Source organism: Oxyura jamaicensis, chromosome 1 (assembly GCF_011077185.1).
Source record: "Oxyura jamaicensis isolate SHBP4307 breed ruddy duck chromosome 1, BPBGC_Ojam_1.0, whole genome shotgun sequence".
NCBI lineage: Eukaryota > Metazoa > Chordata > Aves > Anseriformes > Anatidae > Oxyura > Oxyura jamaicensis.
Window position 1 is genome coordinate 41,466,959 of NC_048893.1, and position 27,592 is coordinate 41,494,550.

Sequence of the window (27,592 nt, forward strand, 5' to 3'; positions counted from 1 at the left end):
CTGGTGAGTCAGCCACTCCCCCCCAGTTTTGTGTTATCTGCAAATTTACTAAGGGTGCACTCTACCCTCAGTTGTTATCCAGGTTGTTAACGAAGATGTTAAACAGAACTGGACACAGCGCTGACCCCTGGAGATCTCCAAGTAGAGATTGCACCACAGGGTCTTGCTGTTCAGCCATTTTTTGATCCACCTCCTCGTCTGCTCATCCAGACCCTACTTCAGCAGCTTCTTTAGGAGGATCTTAGGGGAAACAGTATCAAAGGCCTTACTGAAGTCTAAAAAGCCAATATCCCCTGCTTCACCATCATCCATCAGGCTGAGCATTTCATTATAGAACCCCATCAGGTTGGTCATGCATTACCTCCCCTTGGTAAATCCATGTTGACTTCCTCATGATTTTCTTGTCACTTAATCACTCACTTAAAACTGCCCTTGTAGCAGTGGTTAACACAGTCACTATCTTTAAGAAGTTTCTAGAGTAGGCCAGAGAGCTACAGGCCAGTCAGCTTGATATGTATTCTGAATAAAGTGGTGCTAGTGAATCTAACAGAATTAGGAAGTAAATATATAAATATTATATAGTCTGGAAGAGTTACCAGGGCACCTGTAAAATAGAAAGCTGTACGAGGTTTCTGAAGTGTAACTAAGTCAAAAGATGTCCAGAAGAGAAATTTGGTTGACAGTCTAATGAATTTGGGCATTCCCCCATTATTATTTTTTTAAGAAATTAAACTACACTGGAATAAGAGATTGTATCACAGAATTGTATCACAGAACTGTAGGGGTTGGAAGGGACCTCGAAAAATCATCAGGTCCAACCCCCTGCCAAAACAGGTTCCTCAGAGCAGGCTGCCCAGGTAGGCGTCCAGACGGGCCTTGAATATCTGCAGAGAAGGAGATACCACAACCTCCCTAGGCAGCCATTACCCCTTGTCCTATTCCCACAAACCACTGAGAAGAGGTTGGCTACATCCTTCTGTCTCCCACATCTCAGGTATTTATAGACATTGATGAGATCCCCTCTCAGTCTTCTCTTCTCCAGGCTGAACAGACCCAGGTGTCTCAGCCTTTCTTCATAGGGAAGATACTCCAGGCCCCGATCATCTTTGTGGCCCTCTGCTGGACTCTTTCCAGGAGATCCCTGTCTTTTTTGTACCAGGGAGCCCTGTCTTTTTTGTACCAGGGAGCCCAAAACTTGACACAGTACTCCAGGTGAGACCTGACCAGGGCAGAGTAGAGGGGGAGGATCACCTCCCTTGACCTGCTGGCCACACTCCTTTTAATGAATGCCAGTATCCCATTGGTCCTCTTGGCCACGAGGGCACACTGCTGGCTCATGGTCAACCTGTTGCCCACCAGGACCCCCAGGTCCTTCTCCGCAGAGCTCCTCTCCAGCAGGTCATCCCCCAGCCTGTACTGATACTTCCAGTTGTTCCTTCCCAGGTGCAGGACTCTACACTTGCTCTCATTAAACCGCATCTGGTTTCTTCCTGCCCATCTCTCCATCTGGTCCAGGTCTCGCTGAATGGCAGCACAGCCTTCTGGCGTGTCAGCCACTCCTCCCAGCCTTGTGTCATCGGCGTACTTGCTGAGGACAGACACTATTCCCTCATCAAGGTCGTCAATGAAGATGTTGAACAAGACTGGACCCAGCACCGACCCCTGGGAACACCGCTAGTCACAGGCCTCCAGCTGGACTCTGCACCGCCAACCACCACCCTCTGAGCTCGGCCAGTCAGCCAGTTCTCAACCCAAAAGCCAGTTCTCAACCCAAAATGATGTCTTTCCATGAATAAATTAGTGGTGAAAAGCCATGAAACAATGGTAGGACCTGACAGCCAGCTATTGCAGTGAATGGAGTACCTGAAAGAGTTCCATGGGAACTCATTCTGGGACCTGTGCTTTTCAATACATTTGGGGAGGTGATGTCCACAGATGCTATTCAGAACAGGGTCAACTGTGAAATATGTAGGACTTCTCTATTAGGAGTGGCTGGGAGGTGAAATATTGTGTACATAAGCACCAAGTGAGGCAAAAAGATAATAATGCATCTCAACTTGTGCATGAATATGAGCTGGCTACGATGACTCAGGGATAAATCCAAAATGTTGAGCATGTAATAGACACACAAAGAAAGAAAGTAAACTCAGTGCTCAGCAACACTAAGAAGGAAGACTAGCAGGAATTATCAGGGAAGAAGCAGAAAAAAAAAATATAGCACATGGTTGTAGAGTGGTTTATCTGAATCTTAATCTTGAACACGTTCTTCATTTCTGTTTCCTGATCCCAAATAAAGCAGAGTCAAAGCAGAAAAAGTACAGAATGTTATTGAATGTCTTCTGTACAAGGAAGAGCTAAATAAAACAAAATTCCTAGCTTGGAGAAGAGGCAGCTGAGAAGGTCTGTGCAAGGTATTATAGGCTGTGCTTTCTCTGCAGCACTCAGTCACATGAAAAAGAAGCAGTTGTTTTCCCCATATCTTTCACTGGGACCTTGGAGAAATCACATGGAAATAGATGGTAAGTGACCCCAACCACCTGTGCCTCTGAAGGGATAGAGTATCACCTACTGCAAAGGGACTGAGGAATAAAAAAGGGGGAGGCGAAGAGCTTTTGTAAAGGCAAGGTGTTTTCTGTGTGTTTGCTTCAATACCAGAATCACTAATTAGAAGTTTGTTAATTGACAATAAATTACAGTAATTGGATTTCCCCACCCCCCACCATCAGTAGACTCTTTTTGGCTGTGACAGAGTGAACAAGTCAGGACTGTGCAAAGAAAGATCCTGAAAGGTGCACAATGGATGAGACAAGTGATTATGGGGAAGAGAATGAAGGACAACAAAAAGAAGCAGAATACTTTATGGAAGAAGATAATTTTACCTCTGCTCCTACCTACCAAATTATTACTGGATGCATGGAAAGCACCAAAAATCACATATGCAGGCAGCCAATAGTTGACTATTTCATATTCTAAGGGTCTTGATCTGAAAAGCTTACCTCCAATTAATTGAATATTCTAAACCCACGAGTATTTTTCACTTACCTTCACGTTTCTCTATCTCATATCAAATGAGTGTTTGGTGGACACTTAAACCTTTATCGTAATAATCCTGTTGTTAGAGCTGAGTCTCAGCAGTGCTGAGTCTGGGGAAAGGAACCCTATGCTCTATTTCTAGATAGGTTACAGCTTCTGAATTTCATGTTTGTTTCCATATATCATATAATCTACTCTTAGGTAGGAGTACGAAAAAGAAGACAACGCCAGTTTAAGAACTGAGTAAAATACTGAAACGAGTAAGTGTTAAGATCTCACCTGTAGTAAGTATGAGCCAGTGGTATCTGCACTGGAACTCTCATTTTGTATCGTATTCTGCTGAGTAATAGCATCCTCCTTCTTTCTCTCCTTCTGCCCTGCTTCATCATCTTCATATTCATCAAGGCTCTAAAAACAAAAACATGCAGTTATAAAATTGTCTTCTTATGTTGCTTCATGCATCGGTGACTTAATATTTTCAAAGATTAATTTTACATTTCAGAAAAGTTTAATTGATTTTAAATGGATATTAATATCTCCAGTACAAGAATGAAGTTTGACAACTAACTGCTTTTACTTAATCACAAAAAAAGAAATAATCAAACTAAGATCCAGCTTGACAAAGCCCTAGGCAACACTGTCCGAGTTCAGTGCTAATCCTGCTTTTTGAGCAGGAGCTTGGGCTGTGCCTGAGGTCCGTTCCATTTGGATGATTCTATGATTTTACAATCCCATTTGTCATGAGCAATAATTTTACTTCTACACGACTGATGTGGAAGAGGTACAGAACACCACTGATGTTTCATACTAGATTTACTGAAATACTTGGTTCAAAAGATTACATTTCTAAAGTACTGATAGGTGAGACCCAAAAATTACAAAATAAAAGTCAGAAACACTTCAGACTTCTGAAACACAGGGCAGAAACATTAGAGCTCAACCACCTTTGGATTAAGTCAGCTGTGTCTAGATTGGTCTATAACAGCTTAATTTACACAACCTTATAGAAAGAAAAACTACGATCTAGTTATTTGGAAGACTATCTTGAAGCAGACATGAAGCCTCCAAAAATGTCTGTAACATCACAAGCTAGCACTCTGCACTAAAACAACACAGAGAATGAACTATTCTAAGGCATTCAAAAAAGCTTCTAGATGAATGGCTAACAGCTTGAGAAGCAGAAAGCAGGGCTACAAGGGTACAGAGGCACGTGTCAAATGATTTGAACACCAGTTTCTAATGCACACAAAAAAATCACCATTCTGAGGCTTAGATACTTACAATCTTTGACATCATCTTTTCCAGCGGACACAAAAGTAGGAAAAAAGCATACAATGAGAATGGTGGAATGCAGTATTTTTGAAAAGGAAAAACACAGTTATTTGCTAATTGAAAATCACATTAGCATAAAAAAAAAAAAAAATCTTTGGCTGCTGCAAAGCAAACTCCATAGTGACAAGTGCTGGAAAACTGACAAAAAGGGCATATGCTTCCAAAACTGAACATAAGTGAACCCAAATAAAGGCCATTTAAATTCTTTACAGTCCCACCCATGCCAGAATCCTAATGCAATTTCACCAGTATACTTTTAATCAATAATGTAGACCTGCCTACTTTTATCACAAAGGAAAGACGCACTTGAAAAACTATCACATCTAAATCATTATACAATGTTTTCAAGAAGTGATCTTTTCAAATTAAGTAATTATAAATCAAAAATATTTCACTTGGTTCTCTTGGGTCTATTACTAATGGAGAATTTAAAAAACACTGTCACAGCACATTCTAGGAGCTGATCTTTAAATCAGCATCCTCTACCTTTTATAAACTGTAACAGTTACAAATTTTGGTAATATAAACTTAAGGCTGTATCCTATTTTATCTCACTATCCTAATAGTCCACTCTGAAGTGACAAAATAAGAAATAACTCTAAGCCTTCACTGCAGCAAGAAACGAAGTCATCTTCAGCTCATGTGAAGCCAGCCTTGCTCAGAAAGACCTCTGAGGCTAAGGGAGGATCTCACATAAATTCAGATTAATGCCATGCAGTTGAAAAATGACATGCTGTTAGGAAACAACAACAACAACAAAAACTTTTGTTCTGCTAGCCTCCAAGTTGTTCAGGTAGAGAATTAAGATCCCAGATAAACACAACGGAAAGAGACCGTCTGACTAGAATTTGGAAGAGCAGCCTCTAATAAACTGAGGAGAAAACCAACAGGACAAAGAAGAGAACAGTTACCGTCACAGACCGCAAAAAAAGCTTTGCATTTTCAAGGGTCAACATTCTTTAAAGGGAAGTGTGAAGCTCAGCTTACAATGCTGAGGAACAATAAAATTGCTTTTGCAACAACCAAGCTGACAAGTACTCCTCTCCTCACAAGTTCTCTCCTCCAGATACATGCTTCTCCTAAGTTTTTCTAGAGACCATACACGTTTCACAGAACTATTTTACCCTGAATACAATTACAAGAATGTTTTCCTCTCTTTTCATATAAGATCACCTGCTACCAGCCACCCTGTCAGTAGTTTTGGGCAGGGACAAAATGTCATCATTTGTCGGGAAATTTCCAGCCCCAGAATTTTGCAGTTGGGGCCTGCCAGGGGTGCACACTCCCACCTGGGTTTGTTCTCAGGAAGGGTGAGGATCAGAGCAGACTGAAAATCAATACCACTGCAAGGTATTATGAACCCCAAACAGCTCGTGCTCCCACAGTTAAAGTCTCCCTTTCCAAACACAGAACAGTTAGCCAAGCATTTGCTGTAAACTTCACTGGGAGAACACAGCCTGCACTGACGGCCTGCTCCGGGGAAGTGAACGGTGGTGGGAGCATGCCCCTGGGCCAGTCGGGGCGATCACGCTTGCGAGCAGTGGGGCCCACAGCAGCAGTGGGTTGCCACTGGGGTTACGAGAAAGGCAGATGAGGCCCGGCTGGGCTGGGACATCCCTCAGGAGCTGCAGGTGCTGTGACTCGGGGCTGGGGCTGCCACAGCCTCCCCTGCAGGCTGCTGGGTGCCACCAGAAGCTTCCCAAACCCAAAGGTCACATTCCCCTTTCAAGCCCCAAGCCACAGCCAATTTAAACAGTGCCCTCGTATGAAATGCTTGCTGAGCACCAGCTTACACCGCAACAATTATGGAATTTTAACATTTTAACTCTTTTTATTAGTTACTAAAAATTTTGAATCAACAGCCATTAGCCTTAGTGAGGAAATCCATTCCTTAAGCCTCACCAAATTGTTTGGGTTGGAAGGGACCTTAAAGCTCACGACAAAATTAGCTTTCTGTATCCAAAAGAATACTTTACATTCAATACCCTGCTCATGCAGTTCTCCAGAAATTTCAGGTACCTCAATAATCTTAGCACTATTTATGTTCTAGGCTAGCTTTTAGATTAATAACAATCAATGAAAGCCAATCCGACAGATTTTAATTATTATTTTAAAATTAAGAACGCTCTTGAACTTTTTTTTTCAAACTGCCCTGCAGCTGAAACTGCCTGAACCCAAAAGCCATTTCAGCCGGGCAGATTAGTGCTTTGCTGGCACCGCCGGCTTCCCTGTAATGCTGCACTTCGCTTCAGAAGCCAGCTCCACGCCCCTGAAAGGGCCGCGAGCGCAGCAATCGCTTTCTGTCAGCGGCAGCCCAGGATCAGACTGGGAACCACTGAGGTGTAATCCCAACCCATTATATCGTTCCCCCATCCGTTCCCCTCCCCCTGCTTTTTTATTTTGCTGCTAGGCACATACCATTTCAGATGCTTATTTTCCATTAAAATCATCTGAGTTTTGTAAAGCAGACATTCAATGTGACATTCCCACATCTGATCTTAATATAAGGAATCCACAGAAATTCTTTAGGTTTTCTAGCATTTCAGTAAATGTTTGAAGCTGTAGCAATAAACATTTTTCTGTAAACCTCTAGTATGGAAAATACAAGCAGAGTGAGATGCTTTCGAAAGAATCAGAAGGATGAAGGAAGCGGCCCCAAAGATAGCCCTACATTCCAACACACCGCCAGCCTGCAGCTCAAGCAGGCGCTGCGCAAAACCTCCTGCGTGATTCACTGGGGTCGCTTCCGATAAACACTTGGGCATCCTACAAACACAAACCGGGGAGGGGCCGTCTTCTCCAAAAGAAGGAGCAGCATTTCTAAATGCAAAAGGAGCGGTTTCGAAACGCACACAAGTGACTCTGGCCGCAACTGTGCTGATGCAAAATGTCCCCATCCCCATCCCCCTTCCTGCACCAACTTGCTTTTTCGCCTTGCAGTTCTGCTGGCGGAGCACATATCTGGGAGCTTCCCAGTTTGTTTCATGAAAAATCAGTCAGGTTGATTTCAGCAGTTTTAATTAGCCCAGATATTTTGCCTCAACCAGATGCAAGCAGGTTCAAGCTCTTTCTTTCACATGGCTCCAGGGAAGGCGTGCTACATCAGCTTTTCGAAAATGACGAGCACTTGAGACAGTAACAGATTTAAAGAATCCAGCAAGACATGTGAGCAGGTATCTATGTATAGTCAGTAAAACTCTGTTTTCAACTTCATGTTTGGGCAATAAATTGAATCTCCACAACACAAGCACTATCAGTTATCCTGACATTTCTTCAGCTTCTTAAATACACCAACAATTTAGGAGGGGAAATAAATATAGGTTTCTTCTCATTGCCCCAAAACAACTTTAAACATTTTTTAAAAGGACAGTCAGATCATTTTCTGTGATTAGTAGAAGTTTAAAGTATGGTATCACAAATTCTTGCCAAGATGCTGGAAAAGTACAAAGGTCTATGTTAAATTTAACTACTTCCTAAGAACTTCCACAACAGAAATATGAGATAAAGAATTCCTCTTCACTCTGCATTAAAATGTGACTAGGCAATCAACTATAATGAAATGCGTTTTGGGAATCAACCCAGCTAACCCTTCAGAAAAGCCTGGAAAAGTTATCTGTAAGTACAAGACTATTTTACACATCATTTCTTGATAATCACTTTTCTTCATGCCGCATGGGCAATCAAAGGCTTTCTGTCTTTATCACACAGAGCCCTGGTATCTGCTAAATTCCAGCTTCCTACCTCTGCACACATCCAACCTTTCTGTCATCACCCCCTCAGAATGCACACCACAAAACAAGCAAAAATCCCAAGCCTCAACGATTTGAGACTACATTACCTTTCCCCTTCAGAAACACTGGCTTTAACCACACATTTTAACACACTTCTTCTAAAGTGTCCTGAAAGTACCCAAAATATTTAAGTAAAATGGGTTTACAGTAATATAATCTTACAGCAGAACAGCAGTAAAATTGGAAAAAATATGTATTTTTCACTACATTAGCCTTTTATCAGGTCTAACGTGTAAAGAAAAGCACTTAGGCAAGCTGAAAAACATCTCTGTGGGGGTGAAAAGAGCTAATGTTATTCATAGGAATTAATTTAAAGCATACAGTGTTATGAATACATATCACCCAGTTTTTTTTTTTGTTTGTTTGTTTGTTTTTTAAAAAAAAAGCAACCTTAATTCTCACATTCAGAGAATCCAAAAAAGGATACTGAACTCAGGTACCTTATCTGAATGATCTTTGTGCACTTCTGACAGTCTCCGTATCCAAATGGAGCACTCCAGTATCAACAATTAGTGTGATCACAAGCATGGATTTTTAACCCAGAAAGGGAATAAAGACAGGAATCTTCGGTATCTAAGATCAAAAGAGACCTGAACGCAGCAATGGGTCAGCGAACAGCAGGTGGGCTAGAGCACAGCTGACTGCAGCCCTAGGATGTGCTCACCCTGACCACGCTGCCTACAAAGAGCAGCCAAGAGACAGCCATCACTTGGAGGACAATGAGATGCACGTCTTGCTCTACAGAGCTCATCATATTCATGACTATATGTCCCAGCTACATTTTGTTTCAGGTCTATCCTTTTCTCACCCAAAATGAGAACTTTGAAGTACACACTTTATATGCTTAATTGTATTTCCAAGCAAATGCAATTTGCGTTCTTTGTTTCAACAGGATACATTTGAAAATCCACTTAAAAATGAAGGGGATGTGAGCCATGACCTTATTTGTCTGTGTTAGAGCAAAATAACAAAGTATTTTGAATTCTTTTAAAGCTAAGTAAAACATCAACTACATCAACACCAGAATGTCAATTATCCCTCTATTATAATAACAAAAAGCAGCTATGTTTGCCGTTTGTTACTCAGCAAAATACACTGTTTGGCCACCACTGTCTTCAAACATACCACAAAAATGAGTTCAAAAGTCAAATGTTTAACTTAAACTAATCGCCAAAGAATCCTTTATCACAAGGCTTGTCATGAATGATTGGTGGAAATGCTCAATTTAACTACTTAGTACGTGATATTAATATTAAAGTCACTCAGTGAAATACCAGCATACCAGAGGATAGAAGAGAAACTGGGGGGATGGGGAGGGTGTCAATCCAGCATCATTTAAATCCTTTTAGAAAAGAGAAAAACAGAATAGAAAATATGGATTGGCAAGCTTTCAGAATTAAACACCAAGCTCAAACAGCAGAACTAATGGAAAACCACTATGCAAAGAAGTCAAACTGCGGACACCCGTTCCATTGGGAAATTATTATATGAATATAATAATCACTCAACTAAATGATAAAGCATTCATGCCCTGCTCTTAAAAAGAAAACAGAACTAATCCCAACAGAAAATAAAGAAGCTAGGAGAAAAGCAGCCAAATCCTCCTCTTGTTGATGGATATGATCCGTTCTGTCTCACTTCTAAACTAAGGGTCCAAACTTCAAATACAGCACAGCTCTATATACTAGAAGAGTGAAAACAAAACATCACCCCCCCCCCCCCCTTTTAAAATTTTGCACACTCCTCTTCTTATCTGCTCTAATCAGATTTTGCCGATTAGGGAAAAAAACAAACAAACAAACAAACAAACAAACAAAAAAAAACGTATCTTTTCCCTCTTTTGCTGCTGGTTATTCCTAGTATAGGAATTGCTAACAAATAGCACTAAACATACAAATCTCAGAGTTATAGCAATGTTCCCAAGAAACACCAGAAATGAGAAGAAAAATCCATAATTTTGTTCCAAAGTTGAGTCGACCACCAAACCCACCACCTTAGCCTCCTGAACAACATCTTAAAGTGATGCATCCAACCTAAGACAGAGATTGCAAACCAGTGGCTGAGCCAAAAAATCTTTGGCAAAACAAGGTTTGCCTGTTACAGACAGAAGGAGGAGAGAAACATTGTGGATATTTGTACCATGCATGGAAGGACTATTTCACAATTTGTGTTATACCCTGCATGTTAGCAAACAATAGTTACAGGCTGCAAAAAGTGAAGCAAGATATCTGCCTGGGTATACAGAAAGTGTCTATAGACTCAGTGCCTGCCTATACTACTTTCCTGTAGAACGTCCTCCTCTATTAGATAAAATTCTTAGAGATATTTGGTACTGGGAGGCAATGTCAACTGTCTGAAATAGGAGCAGTTTACCCACTGGAACAAGGGCTAAACAAAAGCCACTCAGGGAACACATGGATAATGGAGTTAGAATGCCTGTAACCACCGCTGTTTTGCCTTCAAATGCCATGCCAAAACTAAACAAACAGAAACAATGCTCCAAAAGAGAATAAGATGCCTCTTCATGTCGATGAAGACCAAACAGATCAAGCACCCTTTGTTTAAAGCCAGAAGAACAGGGAGAGAAACAAATCCTGGAGATTAGCATGCTATTTTCAAAACAGAAGTTTTTCTTTTCATGTGACAAGGTAATATGGAAGGCAGCTAATTCCTGTTTTCTTCCCTTAATTAAAGATGGTATTTCTAAAAAGAAATAAAGATGAGATCGGTATTTGAGGAATGTTCTAAAAGGAGATCAAACAGGTTAATGTGTACCGTATTTCTAACTATTCTGTCCTCTTAACCATGCAGTTTGTAGCAATTTATATTGTCTGAGTATCAAGTTGCATGTAAAATGGCTTTTTTAAAAAATGTAGTACAGTGCTTTCGTAGGTTTCTGCTCTCTTGCTTAACAGGCTAATTGTCATTTTGCTTTTTCTACCCAAGTGAAGCTCATTCAGTGTTTACAGACAGTGGCTGTGGGATTGGTCAAACTAAACAAAGGGAAAGAGGCTGCTGACAACCAAGTGAGCACGACAAGTCAGAACAATAGACTTAGAACCAGAACCAATTCCAAGGGAAAAAGAAAACTTTGGCACAATGCTTTTTTTGAGACTTGTACAGCATTTCTAATTTGGCAGTGGGATCTTTTGAATCCCTAGAAAAACTGATAAAAATATCAACCAGTTTTTCATTTCTCCAACATTGTTTCCTTTTGAGTCCTAAAACAACCAAATGTTTTACCAGAGACAGATGAGGATGCTACACTCTGCTGTGAAGCAGAAAATAAAGTACTGAAAAATTACATTGGACAGGACAGACACATAGGTGGATAGTAACTGTTAAATTTGATGTTCAATGCAATAAATAAGCACTTTTGAAGCCTCCAGCACTGGCATCAGGAATAGAAAATACTGAAAATATTGATAGAAGCAATGCAGGCAGACAAAGCACATCCCCACTTGCTGAAATTTGCCAGGTTGGCAATACCCAGATAGGACAGAAACAATTTAAAGTTGCTGCTGCGGTTGATATTGGAAGTATTTCTCAAGAAAGGACATTATATCCACAACTTAATCCTAGCAACAATACTGTGAAACTGGTTCCCAACTCAGATTTCTGAGATGACTCTTTAGCTATGCATTTTGGAGTGAAGATCTCTTCCCTGGGGGCTCTGCCAACAGTTTTGGTTTTGTATAAATGCTCCTATGACTGTCCGAGGCTCCTGGTGGAAATCCAGCCCAGGTTCTCATGGTTCAATTCCATGTACTGTAAGTATGAAGGTCTTCAATCACCAGCATCTGTGCTCCCACTTCTTTACAGAAACCAAGTTCCGAAATCACAGTTCTTTTGTACCCATATTTTGATTAAGTCACCAGTAGGGGGAAGGGGGAGGTAGTTTACAAATAGCAATGCATAATATTAATAGCATAATAACAGGTTAATATCTTAAAGATATGAAACTTGCACAAGGTGTTTTGAAAATCCAGTTTGCTTTAAGTGCATGATGCAGCTTAGCTGCCACCGTAATTCAGCAGACAGACGAGGCGGTTTGTCAGCCTCCCACCTGAGCAGGCAGCTCGCACACAGCCCAGCAGGTGCTCGGCTCTTCCCATTCAAAGGCTATGCGGACAACTGAGGGAGCCAGTGGTGTATTGACTTAGGGAGGGCTGGGGTGAGGAGGAGAAAGCGTGGGAGGACAGAAAGCTGTGGGAAAGGATCATATAAAGAACATGTAGCCAATGCCTGGTGAGAGGGAACTATGCAAGCAAGCGGAGATTGCAGCAGCAAAAACAAGCAAGCAAGCGAAGGACACTTGTGTGTCACTTGTTCGGAGAAACAAATCTACACGTTTTACTTTTTCTTGATTTTTCCACAACTGCCAGAGTGATCTGCTTTATTTTCCCTGCAGCACTCACCCCAAATCTTTACCTTTTGACTACCATGGCCAAGACAGCGCTTCCCGCAGAAGATAAGGAAAACTAGGGCTTCAGTATGGGAGCACGCAGCCAGACAAGACACTGCCACTCAAGAGCATTTCCTGTGCACACTTTAAGCCCACAAAACAGTACAAGCAGGTTCAAGGGCTTCACTACAGCAGAAATATTTGCATATGGTGACCTCAGAAGAGAGAAGAACATGCAGAGACACAAAACGGATCAATCTAGGTGTGAGGAAATGTGGTGTGGGGTAGCAATGGGAGGAATGAGTCACGTCACAGAGCTGGTTCAAAACAACCGCACTCCCCGGAGCCCTGCGCTATCATTCCTCGTCATGTTGGAGAGCTGTGGGATTCTGCAGCAAACTGAACCAGAGTAAGGCAGGAATAAATACAGCAGGGAAAAGGCCAGATAGATAAATCAAAACTTACTCCTGCAAGTGCAGAAAAATGTGTACAAAAAAAAAAAATCCATTAGGGTTGAGGTTTTTGTTTGTTTGTTTTTCCAGATTTGTTGAGTGCCTGACAAGGTTTTTAGTTTTTAGATATACCTTTACTTGTACAAAACACAGCAAAAGTCTTTGTCAGATCTTCAGCAAGTAAGAGGTTCTTTGCGTGTCAACAGACTTAGCGTTTCAGGCCAGACAGCTCAAGCAAATCATTAAGATTTCAGCTTATAAGGCATTTGTTATCTTGATTCAAAACATCAACTGTACACGCACTTCTTAGCTGTTTAACAGGCATAAAAGGTGAAGTCCTCTTTTCTGAAGCACTCCGAGATCCATCAATTACAGATGCTTGACAAAATCCGTTATATCCTGACAGGAATCCATGACTCTGCTCTGTGCAGCACATCACTGGCAAGGGACTGGGTCGCTGAGGCGCAGAACAAAAGGGCCCTGACAGCCCTCCCCGTGTTCCTTTGAGCTCGAAGAGAGCATGAGGTGAAGGTTAAGACTGACACACCAATTAACGTGCACCATCTTCTCCATGGTAACTGCTCACACACATTGTTTTCCCTAGGCCAATCTGGGACGAACACGAGGTAATTCGGGCCTCACCATCCCCAGAAGAGGAAAGGTGGGCAGTTTTACCTCTCCCAAGAGCATTCAGGCCGCCCCAGGCTGGCCCACGGAGCACAGGGAACGGGGCTGGCACAGGCCCACAGCACCACAGGCAAGCTCCCACCTCAGGCCACCGCCACAAGGGCAAACAGTGCCTTAAATCGGTGAAAAGTCTCTAAGAATCCCAAGGACAGGAAATTTTCATGGATAAAACAATGCTCCAGTAGGGGTGTTCATGTTGTAAGCAAAGAAAACAAAAACAAAAACAAAAAAACACCCCAAATCTCCCAGCCACTTGCATTGAAATCTAGGGGAAGGCGAGAGAGGAAGTGTCAGCAGGTTCCAGACCCTGCTATTCACATTATTAAAATGTGCTTTTAATTTCTCAGACCACACGCTAAAGCCTGTAATAATGTCACTTGGAGAACAGAAGGCTGAGTGAGCATCTGAGGGTGAGGAGGAATGTTTTCACAGGCGCAGTTAGTAAATACCACCGGCTCCTGCAGACATTCTTCCTTAAATGGACATTAACATTGCTTTAGGGTAGAAAAAAGCCTCCTGGTCCAACACAAGTGATAGGCTAACAATTGACCTTTCAGCACCTGCACTAAAAGATACTAAAATTAGTAGAAGGCTTTGCATACACAACATTACTTTTTGTTCAAGAACAACTTAAAACCCTTCGCCTCCATGCCACATGATTTTCATCTGTAGATTTGGAATAGTAAGGAATCCCAAGGTCTCTCAAACACTATAAAAACAACATAAAAATAAAAAGTCTCTCTGCCTATCTATGAGGACACTAGGGAACTTAAAGAAAGGAAACTGCTCCAGGTGAAATCAGAACTGAACCTTCACCCAAAAGTTGAGCCAAACTTTATTTGGTCATTGAAATAATTCTGCATTACTTTGATTTTTACTTCTTCTTTTTTTTTTTTTTTTTTTTCCCATATCAAATAGGTGAACCCCTGTAACTGCTTTTTTCCAGCCAAGAAAACAAAACTGCCTTCCCTCCCCGACAGTTCCCAACAAACCTGAGGGATGAGGGCTGAGCCACTGTCCTAGTCTTCTCCTTTTCCACATCTGCCCTTAGGCTTCTGCCAGTCCTCTGCACCACCACACCAGGCAAGCCACGTCAGGGTAATTCACTAGCAGAAAGCTAACCCTATAAAAGTCTTTTGTACGCTTCAATCTAGCAAGCTACAGGATCAAAGAGTGCTGGAGTCAGCATGGGTGAGGCAGGCAAAAAGCAAGCAAGGATCCACAGCAGCCCTGACCTGGAAACTCCTGAACTCTCACAGAACTGAGATCTCAGCAAATCAAACCAGAGAAATGCCGAAGTATTCATCTAAAGCCCATACTAATGTGGAACATTACTCAAATCAACTACTTTGGGATTTAAGTAGTGCCCTTGATAATGGCAAACACTATCTATTTTTAAGGTGAAAAAAAAACATTGACTCAAGAGTTCATAGCTCTGACACACGGTCATGGTGACTTCTTCAACCTACAGGTTGTGTGGACTACAGAACACTTTGCCCCTAGTAACCTGTATGGCTGCTACCACTGAAAGTCGCAACAAGGGGCCTACTGCAGAGCTCACCCAACTGTTTTAAGCTTTCACATAAAGGCACAGACCCGTGTTATGATTCCTAATGTAAAAATGCTGAATGAGTTACTGGCAGTGGATTAACGTACACCTTCTTACAGCTTGGCCCCTTAGCAGTTGGGGCATTACAACTGAAAGAAAAGTAAGCTGCAACACAAATATAAATGAACAGGATTAAAAAAACAGGACAAGATGGACTTCTTTACCCAGCTTTCCTACAACAGCATGAACTTGGAAATATCCATAGACCATGGTCAAACAACCTAGCCCCATCCTCTGTTCATATTGGCACTGCCCTTTCTTTTGTGCTGGCACAGCTGTTTGAGTGTACAGGAACTGATCCTGCTGAAAATTAACCTATCAGAAACAACAACAAAAAGTTGTTTTCAGACCTGATACTTGCCTTACTATAAAAAAGGTGTCCAAGCACAATGCGAGACACAGCACAATGACAAGAACCACTGAATCTGGCCTAAGACCTTGTGAAATTTGTGTTGAATTATCCCCTCTCTTAACACAGATATGCTACCGAAGTTATTAACTTATATGGTGAACAAAAGGCTTGACATGAGCCAACAGTGCACGCTTGCACCCCAGAAGGCCAACTGCAGGCTGCATCAACAGAAGAGTGGCCAGCAGGTCAAGGGAGGTGTTTGTGCCCCTCTGCTCTGCCCTTGTGAGGCCCCACCTGGAGTATTGTGTCCAGGTTTGGGGCCACCAGCACAAGAAGGTTGTGGAGCTGTTAGAGCAAGTCCAGAAGAGGGCCACAAAGATGGTCAGAGGGCTGGAGCACCTCTCCTGCGAAGAAAGGCTGAAAGAGCTGGGGCTCTTCAGCCCGAAGAAGAGAAGGCTCCGGGGAGACCTCATTGCAACCTTTCAGGACTTAACAGGGTCTTATAAAAAAGATGGAGAAGTACTCTTTACTCAGGTAGAAAATAATAGGACAAGGGAGAATGGTCTTAAGCTATGAGGATAGAGTTAGAATAGACATTAGGAGGATGTACCCTTCACTGTAAGGGTAGTGAGACACAGGAACAGGTTGCCCAGAGAAGCTGTGGATGCCCCATCTCTAGAGGTGTTCAAGGCCAGGCTGGATGGGGCCCTGGGCAACCTGATCTAGTGGGTGACATCCCTGCCTACTGCAGGGAGGTTGGAGCTAGAAGACCTTTAAGGTCCGTTCCAACCCAAGCCTTCTGTAATTTCCCCTGCTAACATAGGCAGGCAATTGTAGGAAAGAAATATCTAATGAAATCAAGACCACAGAGATCATAACACAGCTATTACACTATGCCCTACGTATTACGGCTTTGGTATTCTCTTATTACTGCTTTCAGTAACATTTTCCAGTGTTAAGTGGAACTCCCATTTCCTAAAACAATTAGAGTTTCATTCGTGCTTCTATGATATTTTATTGTATTTCTGACACAGAGCTGCAATAAAATAAACAGAAAGTATTTTTAAATTAAGCTGTAGCAGTTTATGCCTGAAATATAAATCTGTACTAGGATCTTTTCTGGCAGTGAATCTGAAAGCGTGAAGCTTTGGCCATCTTTATTTGTACATAATAGAGTGTCTTCTTTACTGGATTCTAGAATACTAATAGAGGCTCTGACTCTCTTCTGCAGCTGTTTTTTTATTTATGGTTTGTGTTTGAAGACTGTTCTTAAAATGTGTACAGAAGGTAGGAAAACTTAAGCACATCTATGCTCTGTCATGTCAAACACCCACAAAGACTGCACAGTCATTCTTAATTGATATGAAATACTGTAAGAAAGGTTGTGTGCCAAAAAGTCCAGCTAACATTATGAACGCGTTATTGTGTCATCAACAGCAAAATAATTACCTTGCAAATAGGATGTAGACTGATTCACTTACGCGCCTCATTGCACCTAATAAAGTTTTGTTGCAAAAACAACAAATGCATTGCACACAAAAAAAAAAAAAATGAACAAACACACAAACACAAAAAGGCATAGAGCAGTCTGTCTAGAGAAGCAATCTTTGCCATCTGAGATCTTAAAGAATGTATCAACCACACCCACACCAGATGAACCATGTCAGGGATGACAGAGATACAAGAATCCTTTTGGGACAAGATGATGAGCTAGATAATCCGTCAAGGTCCCCTGCAGCTTTATTATCGAAGATTTTACAATAGTAAACTCTTTGCATGAAAATTTCAGTGTCAACAAATATAACAAGTACAGATGGTGAATTTCACAAAGACTTTTCTCCCCACCAACCCACGGAGTTGGTCTATGTATACATCCCACATAGACCAACTGCAGTCAGGCAGGGGGCTGGGAGAAGCAAGGTAATTCTGCTACCACACCATCATGCTACACAGTCGCAGCACTCTGGCTCTTCATGAGAAGACATGGATGCACGCATCAAGAATTCCCCGTGCAGATTCCTCTAAGCTGGGAAGGTAACAGAAATAAAGAAGTTTGCCTTGTACCTACTTTGCCCTTAAACACTTCCCTACTCATCCCTGCCAAGAAAGGATGGTGGAATGGAAGGACTGTTTCCCTGAATGAGGATGATTGCTCTTCTGTCATTTCAGTGTTCAGATTGTTTTTTCAAGAGAGAAGCACAGAAAATCAGTTTTTAAATTACAATCTCTCCCTTGATCTTATCCAATTGTCTGCACTATACTACTAACTTCAATTAGCACTAGTCTGTCCTATCTACTGAAGGCACTGTGATCCATGTTTCCCTGCTTTTTTCAGTCAAAATTACTACCCTTCTTACAGCCTCTGCCTTCCTATTAACACAAGCTATTCACAAGTAGACTACAACATACTTCTACAATTAAGCTCTCAAAACATCCAGATAAAATCCTAGGAAAAAAAGACTTGCTAAATTACACTGCTTGTCCTTTAGCCAAGAGAATTAAATAAAATAGATCTCCCACTATTTTATCTAGACTGACACGTACCCAGATAATATCTGTTCATCTAGATTTATGCTCCTGGATTTGCTTTTTTCTAATTATAACCCTAACTTTATATTCAAATTCTCTGAAAACTTTTCCACTATTTCAAGGTTTCTGGCAAATTAATATTTATGGGCTAGAGACTAGTAGACTACTCTGGTCAACTACTTTGAGGGCAAGTTATCTGGACATGCTCAGTTCCAAACATTTATCCTTATTATAGAGGAAAGAACTCCCTGGAAAATTCTCTTTTGACATGAATACATAATCCTGTTTCCTCCAGGCAGAAATGTTTCTTTTACTGCTAATGGCAAACACCTGATAATATATCATAATAATACTCATTTAACCAGAAAGAGAAAGCAACATGACTTAGATTATGACTAATTGGTTGAGGAAAAACAAAACAAAACAAAACAAAAAACACAACAACAAACCAGCACATTTAAATAAGGCCAGATCCTCCAAATGAAATGTAGCACTTGGCCATGGACATGTTACCAGACCTGTGAACTGACAAGATTCTGTCACAGTATCCAAACTGACTGAAATAAACCCTTCCTTTTGCATTGTAATGGGTTAACAGCACACCCACTGCAAGTAACCAAACCTTCAGTGAGAAAGGTGAGTAAAAGGAGGTACCATCACAGATGATGGCTCACCACAACCTCAAGTCTGGCTCAGATTCAGATGAATGCTGCTCCTACTGCAAGTGCCACAAGTTCAACCCAAGCCACAGGACTTACAGCTCTAAGTAATGGATGTTGGCTGTGCCCTTCCACAGTGAAGATCTGAAAGCCACTGAATCACCTGTGCATTGAGACAAATATGGGAATATTGGAGGATTTATCTGACTACGCTGGCTTTAATATATTACTTACCTACAACCTTTTAAAAGAGAGAGATGGGACAAGAATTAAAACTTTTATAATCTACCCAATAGTTTGTTTGTTCATTTATTTATTACGCTCCTACAGTGATTTAATTTGTGGTTTTCCTCAAACGCCACCCTCTACTGAGCTGCACTACTGGCAAAGCTAGCCCTGAGCTCTGAGTTATTCAGCCATGCAGACTAAACATTTACCTCTATTCGCTACAAAGTGTATGCATTATTATAGTCTATTCTGAAAGACAACATTTTAATTGAAGAATTTGTAAAGAATGCCTATTTTGAAACACAGCTTTCAACTGCTCTGTGAAACCCTTTGGCAAGGATATTGTGCATTCCTCGGAGGATTTAAATTAGTTTGCAGCAGAACAAAACCTGGGTTACGGATAGTAACTTGGATACAGTCACACACGCGCAAAATAGCATTCGCATTCCTCCTGATCTTTTTCCTTGAAAAGCACAACCATCAACATGCAAAGTCCATTTTAATATGATAATGCGAGGGGTTATTTTGCTAAGAGGAAAATACTTATTGCGACACTACTTCTAAAATAAACATGTTTGTAGTTCTCAAAGCTACTACAGGATCTAACCTTACACTATTTAACCCACACTATTTAAAGTTGAAGCTGCTAGTTTTAAACTGACAAGTAAGAAGGTAATTTTACATTAAGGAATGGAACAGTACATCTTGACTTCAACTACAATTCTACAATTCCTGCGTCTTTTTGTAGGATTTGAGACATGCTTGTCTTAACATAATTTCTTACTTGTTCATTCCAATCTGATTTTTACCCTCAGCCTATCAGTAGGGCATCAGAGTAAAAACAGGCCTTAACATAAAAAAGAAACTGAAAACAGCCTCATTAAATCTTCTCAGCATTCAGCTCCCATCTTCCAGGGAATCTTCATATACATGATAATTAGTTTCCTGAAAGGCTGAGGCTTAAACGTCATTTCTTTGTGTTGTAAATTCTAATTATTCATAGTAAATAAATTAGTGATTCTGTTGTATTGCTTAAAGCAATGCAGAAGCTTGAAGTAATCATACAACTGGCAAAAATTAGGAGTTCCCAAAAAAGGAAGTAAAACCTCATTCTTAGCATTCCAGGAGACTTAAAGAGGGCTCCATTAACACTAACAGGGAAAGGGCCAGTGACCTAGAACTTTACTCGTGCACCGAAACTATTAATGAAGTCTGAAGAATAAAGAGTAGCGGGTATGCAAAATGCAGCTCCTGCGACGGAGCCGGAGGATGAATAAACTGCGCTCTAATTTACCCGGGCACGCAGCACACCATGGCTACGGGAGCAGCGTGTTAGCGCAGACCATCTTTCAGGAGTCACATTCTTGGAAACTGGCCGATTCCTGTGGATTCTCACATGACCTTTGGTTTAATAGCAAAGTAGTTAAAAATCAAACAACTCTTCTTACATACAAGTCATAAAGAAAGAAAAGGAGGTGTGGGCAGGGGAGGGGGGAACAACTCATTTAGCATTACTTGCAAATGAGACCATATCATATGGATTTTATGGCTACCCTACCATTATTATTGAACACTACTATCAAGGCTTATCCCTTCCACAAATGTTTAATCACTGTAGGCAAAGTTATGCACAGACCAATAATTCACTAGTGGAAGACTAGTGCCAGCTTGGGGGAGAAACTCTCTCAAACTGTCAAAGAAAAATGTCTTTTAGGCACCTCAATAGCCAGCTCTCGTTCCCTAGCACATGCTTTAGTGATAAATAAAAATATAACATTGACAAGTCCTAGGATGACAAAATGGCTTTGTGAACTTTCCCCAAGTTGCTTTTCGGCTCCATCAATAGGCAAAGATCAAGCACTTCATATAGGAACACGTCATTCCACATCATTCCTATTAACGAAGCATGAACAGATCTCCTTTTTGTACTGCCCAAGTAAAAGTTTAATATCAGCATGACTAAAGAGTCAAATCAGAATCAAAATATGGATGTTTTTTTCAACTTCTGAGCGAAGGAGAACTTCACTACCAGGAAGCACATACTTGAGGATTCATGTTGTCCATTACAGGAAGCTAAATAGAAGACAAAATAATTTCTTTGGACACACACTTAAAATTTGGCTTTCTGAGAGGAAACCAAAGAAATAAAACCATTCTTGGAAACACCAGGCTAAGAGATGCTTCACAAACAGCAGTGCCATTTGACTTTCAGAACCGCCCTCTAAAAATAACACTATGCAGTCCATATTATCTCTTCTTAAAACCTTCAAGAAAGAAAACATTCTTCCCAAAATTCTGGAGCAGGTCTTTTTTTTTTTTTTTTTTTCTTTTTTATTCCCCTTACTAGCACAAAGGCGGCAAATAACTTTTACAAGAACAAGCACAATCAGAATGATTTAAGATCCTAGGACAGACCTGAGAAATTAACAATTTTTTTTGACTGGTCAGAGGAAACAGTTAATGCTGTTTCACATTCAAATTTAAATATCGGCTATCTATAACTGGTGAATGGATATATTTGTATTTGCATTCCGTAATTCACTAAGATTAGGAGTCTCCTATTTGGCTGCTGCAAGCAATAGCAGAACTCTTTAAAATACCAGAAATATGCGAATACATATCTATCCAAATAAACATCGACTATTTTTGTCACTAGAAATAATTTTGGTTCTGTTAGCAATAAAAATGCTTCAGTTACAAAAATGAAGAACAACCTAAAAAATATTTTCTACTTAGAATTACTGTGCTGTACATATCCTTTCTAGATCCATTTTGATTCCATCATTGGAAGAACAGCTAGATTGAGTTTCTTAGGAACAAGAAAGATCCGGAGAAAAAAAAAAGTACCTGAGAAAAATGCAAACGTTTAACTAACTGATAAAGAATCATCTTTGTTTCAGTGTAATTTTGTTTCGTATTTCTTAACAAAACATTTTCTCTGTTACGCTTCCAATTACTGGTTACTCTAGCAAGGAGAACCAACACAATCAGACTTCTCTCAGATACACTTCTGCTCACTGACAACAAGGGTGAGGAGAAACAACAAAAATGAGGTACTTTATACTCCCCTTACTCATACTAAAAGATGAGTAATGTACAAAATCAGAGCAATTTCTGAAATGAGAGACCCAAGTGAACAGGAGAAGAAACTAGAGAGGGTCTACAGAGCAAGAGCACATGGCCAGGGAGGAGAGGTTGAGGAAGATGAGTTGGTTTACTTTTTGAAGACAAGGAGCAATGTAATAGCTACCTAGAGAACTGCATGAAGGTTAGTTACAAAGATGATGAAGCCAGGCTGCTGGAGGCAGCAGATGGACAATGGCCACAAAATACATCAGCTGGGCACTAGGATCAACATTTCAGTGAGAGGGTAGTAATACAGCACTGGGCCAAGCTACTCAGAGAGATGGTGGAACCTCTATCCCTACAAGTTTTCAAGCCTCACCAAGACAAACCATGGCTGACCTGATCTAGCACTGATGAAAGAAATATTCTGAGACTTCCAAAAGCCCCTTTCAGCCAACATTCCTATGCAGTTACTACATCAGTGGGGTTTTCTTGATTTATTTCTTGCCATTCCCTCCCCACCCCAACCTGGATATCTCAAGGTTGGATTGGCTTCTATTTTTCTCACATTTGGGCAACATTTTAGATCAATATTTCCTTCTTCAGACAAGTCAGGCAAAATCTTTTGTGAATCAAATCTCTATGCAAAGAAGGATTTGGGCACAAATCCAAAAATGTATCCAAAAAATGCAGAAACAACATAACTGGGAGAAAAAAAAAATCAAAGCAAATGTAATCAGATGCATTTTTGAAGAAGAACGAGTAGGAAAGCTCTAAAATACTAAAAGGGAAAGCTTTTAAAAGCCAAAGTTTCTGGTTTGGACACAGCAAGTCGATAGGCTATTATTCATCAGGAGAAGGAGAAAGATGGATTGGTGACAATTAACACACTTAACCCGAATAGATGTATGCTTCTCCCTGTAAAATGTGCTTTATAAATTAGCCTCTGAAGAGTGAGCTGCCCTATTTGAGTGCTTAGGTTTTGGTTTTGCTTTTTTTTTGCTTTCATTATTCCAACTCCTACTCTTCTGACTACATACGTATATATACATATATACGCACACACAGACAAGTCACAGCTTCTCCAATTTATGGAAAACAAGAAATGAATTGAAAAACAATAAATGAAGAGTTAAAAGCTCCAGAGAAAAATGACCATAGCAGATTACTTTTACTGCTACTTCCCTCCCACACCTTTATCTTCGCAAGAAGCCAAGGAACATATGGGTGAAGCTTTTAACAATTTGTTTCACATGTCACTGAAATAACACCAATGAAGACCATTTGAAGAGACATACTGTACGTATAATGGAATCCAACTGCCATAACTGAACAACATACAGCCATAATGATTTCAAACTCATTTTTTCCCCGATTTTGAAAGGCATGCTTTTGGAGGTTCCTGAGCAAGGACTTGTGATGAAATATGAGAAAAATAATGGCAATACAAATATGAATTCTATTGAATTTAATGAAATTGATTCATACTTGTCTACACATTGGTTAATTAAGTCCAAACATACCTATCTCCAGTAAAGTAAATTATTTTTCACAATTGTTTGGTATACAACAAGGTATAGGAGGCAAACTTTATTCTCATTTAAAAGTAATGAAATGTTAAAAAAAAAAAAAAGTAAAAAAAAGTAATGAAAGTACTTTTCATTAAAAAGTAACCTCCCTGGAGGTCTTGCCCAGGGAACTGGTTGAGTCACCATCCCTGGAGGTGATTAAAAGACGTTTAGATGTAGAGCCTAGGGGTATGGTTTAGTGGAGGACTTGTTACTGTTAGGTCAGAGGTTGGACTGGGTGATCTTGGAGGTCTCTTCCAACCCAGATGATTCTGTGATCCTGTAACTTCTCAAGGTTATTCTCAAGATGATTTTCCCAAAAGCCCACTTAGATAGGAAAGGACTGTTTGTTTAAAACAAATATGCCTGCAGTTAATAACCAGAGTGAGCAATGGGATTAACAAAGTAAGATCTATGCCAGAAATTAACAGATATTGAATATTTTTATCAAAGTTAAGAACTAAAGACAAAAATAACAAAAGATTTTGGGCAACTCATAGCAGCGTAAAATAAAATCGGTAAAAGCCTGTCTTGGGAACAGAGGCTGCCTTCAAATCAAGCTCGAGGAAAACAAGGCACAGAACTGAGTGTATTTTCATTTTATCTGGTCCTCTGGTCCTCAAAACAAGCTGCTCTTAAACATCCTAGCAAACACTAACATCTGGAAGTGGCACACCAATTTCAAGTACTGTTCCAGCAGGTGCAGCACAGCGACTAACCAATCTGTAAGCTTCACAGCACCTTCCCCTTCACTACTTACTATCAAGGGGGCTACACAGTTCTGCTGCTAAATGCTTCACAACAGGTGAGTGGGAATCATTCCTTCCTCAGTTATCCTTTGTCCAGGTTTTGTTGCTGATGACATACCAATGACGTAAGCAAGTTTAAATATAACATAACTATGGGGACTGAATTCCTGACAAGTTCGTGTTGGACTTCAGCTGATGGCAGCAGCAGACGCCTAGCCATGTTGCAGCAAAAACTGACTCAGCCATAGCACTATCTTCTAGTCCAATGTTCCCTAAAAATCAAGGGATGCAATCCAACTGCTGTGTATAAAACATTCTGACTGATAGATGAAATATTTAAAGGAGAGGATTATCATCTGAACAATAAAAAGAGCCTTTGGAGATAAATGGCTTTTTACAAAGCTCTTAGAAATAAATCCACCTTTCAAGGACGGTTCCATCTTCTGAAGAGGATTGGTCTTGAAAGTAATGCACTCATCTATAAACTCATTAAAATTATAAGCAGCAAATGCATTTAAGCAGAAAATAAGCACATTCTTGAGAAGCTTTCCAATTAAAAAAAAAAAATACTAAACATTCTTGATTACAGCTCCACCTATTTATTTTGCAGACTTTCAAAGGTGTTAAAACATTTGAGCAAAAATAAGAGCAACAAAAAACAAACAACAGCAAATGTTTTAGTACAAAATCAAAACATTTCCCCAAACAATAACAGTTTCTTCAGAAGAAAAATCTATGCACGCACACACAATTCCACCACATACACACTTCTAGGTCTGTGATCCCTCGTTACGCATTGCCTGCTCTGAGTGAAACACATTTAAATACCTCCAAAATATCCCCCTCCCTCTTGCCACATTCCCTTCTCCCCCCCTCTTCGCATTTTCAGCTAATACCTTGACATTACTGGCCTCACTGAACTCAATCCTGCGAATTCCTGACATTCATGTCTTCTTAATCTGAAACGTAACTTGAGGAGATGGTTAACATTTGACCTTTGCTCTACCTCAGACATACCTGGAGACAAAAAAAAAAGTCCAAGGCATGCAATATGCATTCACAGTCTGAAAGGATGTTTTATTTTAAAGTTTCCAGCTCACAGTCTTTTTTTAAAAAAAAAAAAAAAACAAAAAAACAACCCATTAAAACTTCAAAAGGTAATTTTTATTAAATTCCCCTAACAAGCATAGTTTTGCATAAACATTACAAACTCTCGCTAAGAATGAGGGCCTAAAGCAATAAATACGGAAGAAATTCCAAGAAGTATACATTTAAAAGTCATGATGAATTTAGGAATTAAATGGCTACCATACTAATGAAACAACCAGTCTCATTTAATTAAACTAGATACTGTGGGTACAGTAAATCATACATGGATTACAGAAATAGACATGGTCATTAACAGGTCATTAAAAATTTAGTCAGAAACAAATTACTTACAGAAATGGACAAACAGGTTACGAGACAAATCAGAAATAATAATATTAAAAAAAATAGTTTCACAAAAAGAAAATCTATTTGCTCTAAATGAAGGTGAGCAAAAACACATACAATTTCCTGTCTTTTTCTTTCTCCTTTAAGAATTAAGTTTTAAAACAGAATCTTTAAGATTATATTTGCTTTTTATCCACCCTCATTCTCTCTTCACTATACACATATACACACAAACAACGTGGGTATTAGAAGCTCATTAGCTGCAATTTAAATGAGTTTTTCTCTATCCCCCCAACCCCTTTTTTTTCCCTTTTTTTTCTATTTTGGGGAGAAAAAAAAAAAAAAAAAGATTCACTAAGAATTAAATCTTCTCAACTATCAGTGAGAGAGGTTCTACATATTTTTACCTCAAGTGAACTTGTTTGGGCATATAGGCTTCACATCCTTTCTCCTCTTAATTACTAGTGCATGCTAGTGCTGGTGCTCTGCAGTGCCAGAATTTTGAGGAAAGAAAGAAAAGAAAGGGCTGGAAGACAAGAGATGAACATGATTGTTTAATGAGCCAGGGTCTCTTTGCTAGGAGGTAGTCCCCATTTGCTGTTATCTCTAGCGGCTTCAGGCATTTTGTTTGTCATGCAGTTACAGCATGACTGAACATGCCATTTTGCGATTTTTCTTGTTAAATAAAGCCTGCAGTTACAACTGATTAAGAGAATGTCCTCTTACAGACATGATGTGTGACACCTACAATTTGAATTAAACATTAAGAAGTAAAAAGTGAAAAATAAGGTGAATAATTTTGTTTTCAATAAAATTCCCCTTAAAATTGCACTTTTCAAATCATTCTCTACCAACAGGTGCAGACTCATGAAAACACTGGCTATAAAATGCGTAATTTTCTCAAAGCAATTTGTTTTAAGGTACAGATTTTCGTAACTACAATGCAAACTACAGAAACTCTTTTAAAATAAGTTTTCCCTGTATCAAGGAACTGACAGAACATATTATTTACAGCCTTTTTTCAGAAGAATTTCTTACAGCAGAGAAAACGTGCCCTTCCTTGCACCTGCAGGTGACTCAAAGCCAAGACCCTTCCCAAGCAAACCACCCACACTTATTTCGGTCCCAGCCTCGGTGCAGAGCAGATTTCAGAGGCAGGTCCCTGTCTCGGTGCAGATACCTGCGGCCTACCACCGAATCCCTTGGGCTTTTGAGCCCGGACAGACCCCACCAGGCCACACTTGGCCTGCTGGGTTCCCCCACCAGTACCCTTCCCTCTCAGCTCACTTCTTACAGCCAGGCATCTAGTAAGATGAGCAAGCGTGCTGGCTTAAAAATAGTTCATGCACATCAGGAGAGGCAGAGAAGCACAGGCCAGGCTAAATTGTAGATATAAGGCTGCACCTTTGATGGCAATCTCTTTAAGGTGGTACACAAGCTACTCCCATGCAATTCCCATAACTGTGCAGAATCAGCCTCTCCTTCAGCATCACCCAAAAGAAGTCAAATAAGCAATGGGTATTTTGAGCTTTCATCAACTAGAAGATCCCAGTATGACATTTGAGACATCTGAGAACTGAGTCTAATTTAAAGAGGAGAAACTTCAGTCTTTCCTATGAATGCAAGGCTAATTAGCAAATGCATTTCATGATTCTCCTGTCAGATACTCCTCTCAGATTTCATTAGTGCTTTCATTAG

The 27,592-nt window shown here is 40.3% G+C and overlaps 1 protein-coding gene across 1 annotated transcript in view; it reads right to left on the minus strand.

The window, feature by feature from the left end:
* Positions 1–27,592, minus strand: part of PAWR (pro-apoptotic WT1 regulator) — an 82,567-nt gene that overhangs the window by 39,607 nt on the left and 15,368 nt on the right. The window contains exon 3 of the mRNA XM_035341041.1: positions 3,313–3,441. Coding sequence (XP_035196932.1) covers positions 3,313–3,441 — 129 coding nt within the window. The remainder of the gene's footprint in view (positions 1–3,312; positions 3,442–27,592) is intronic.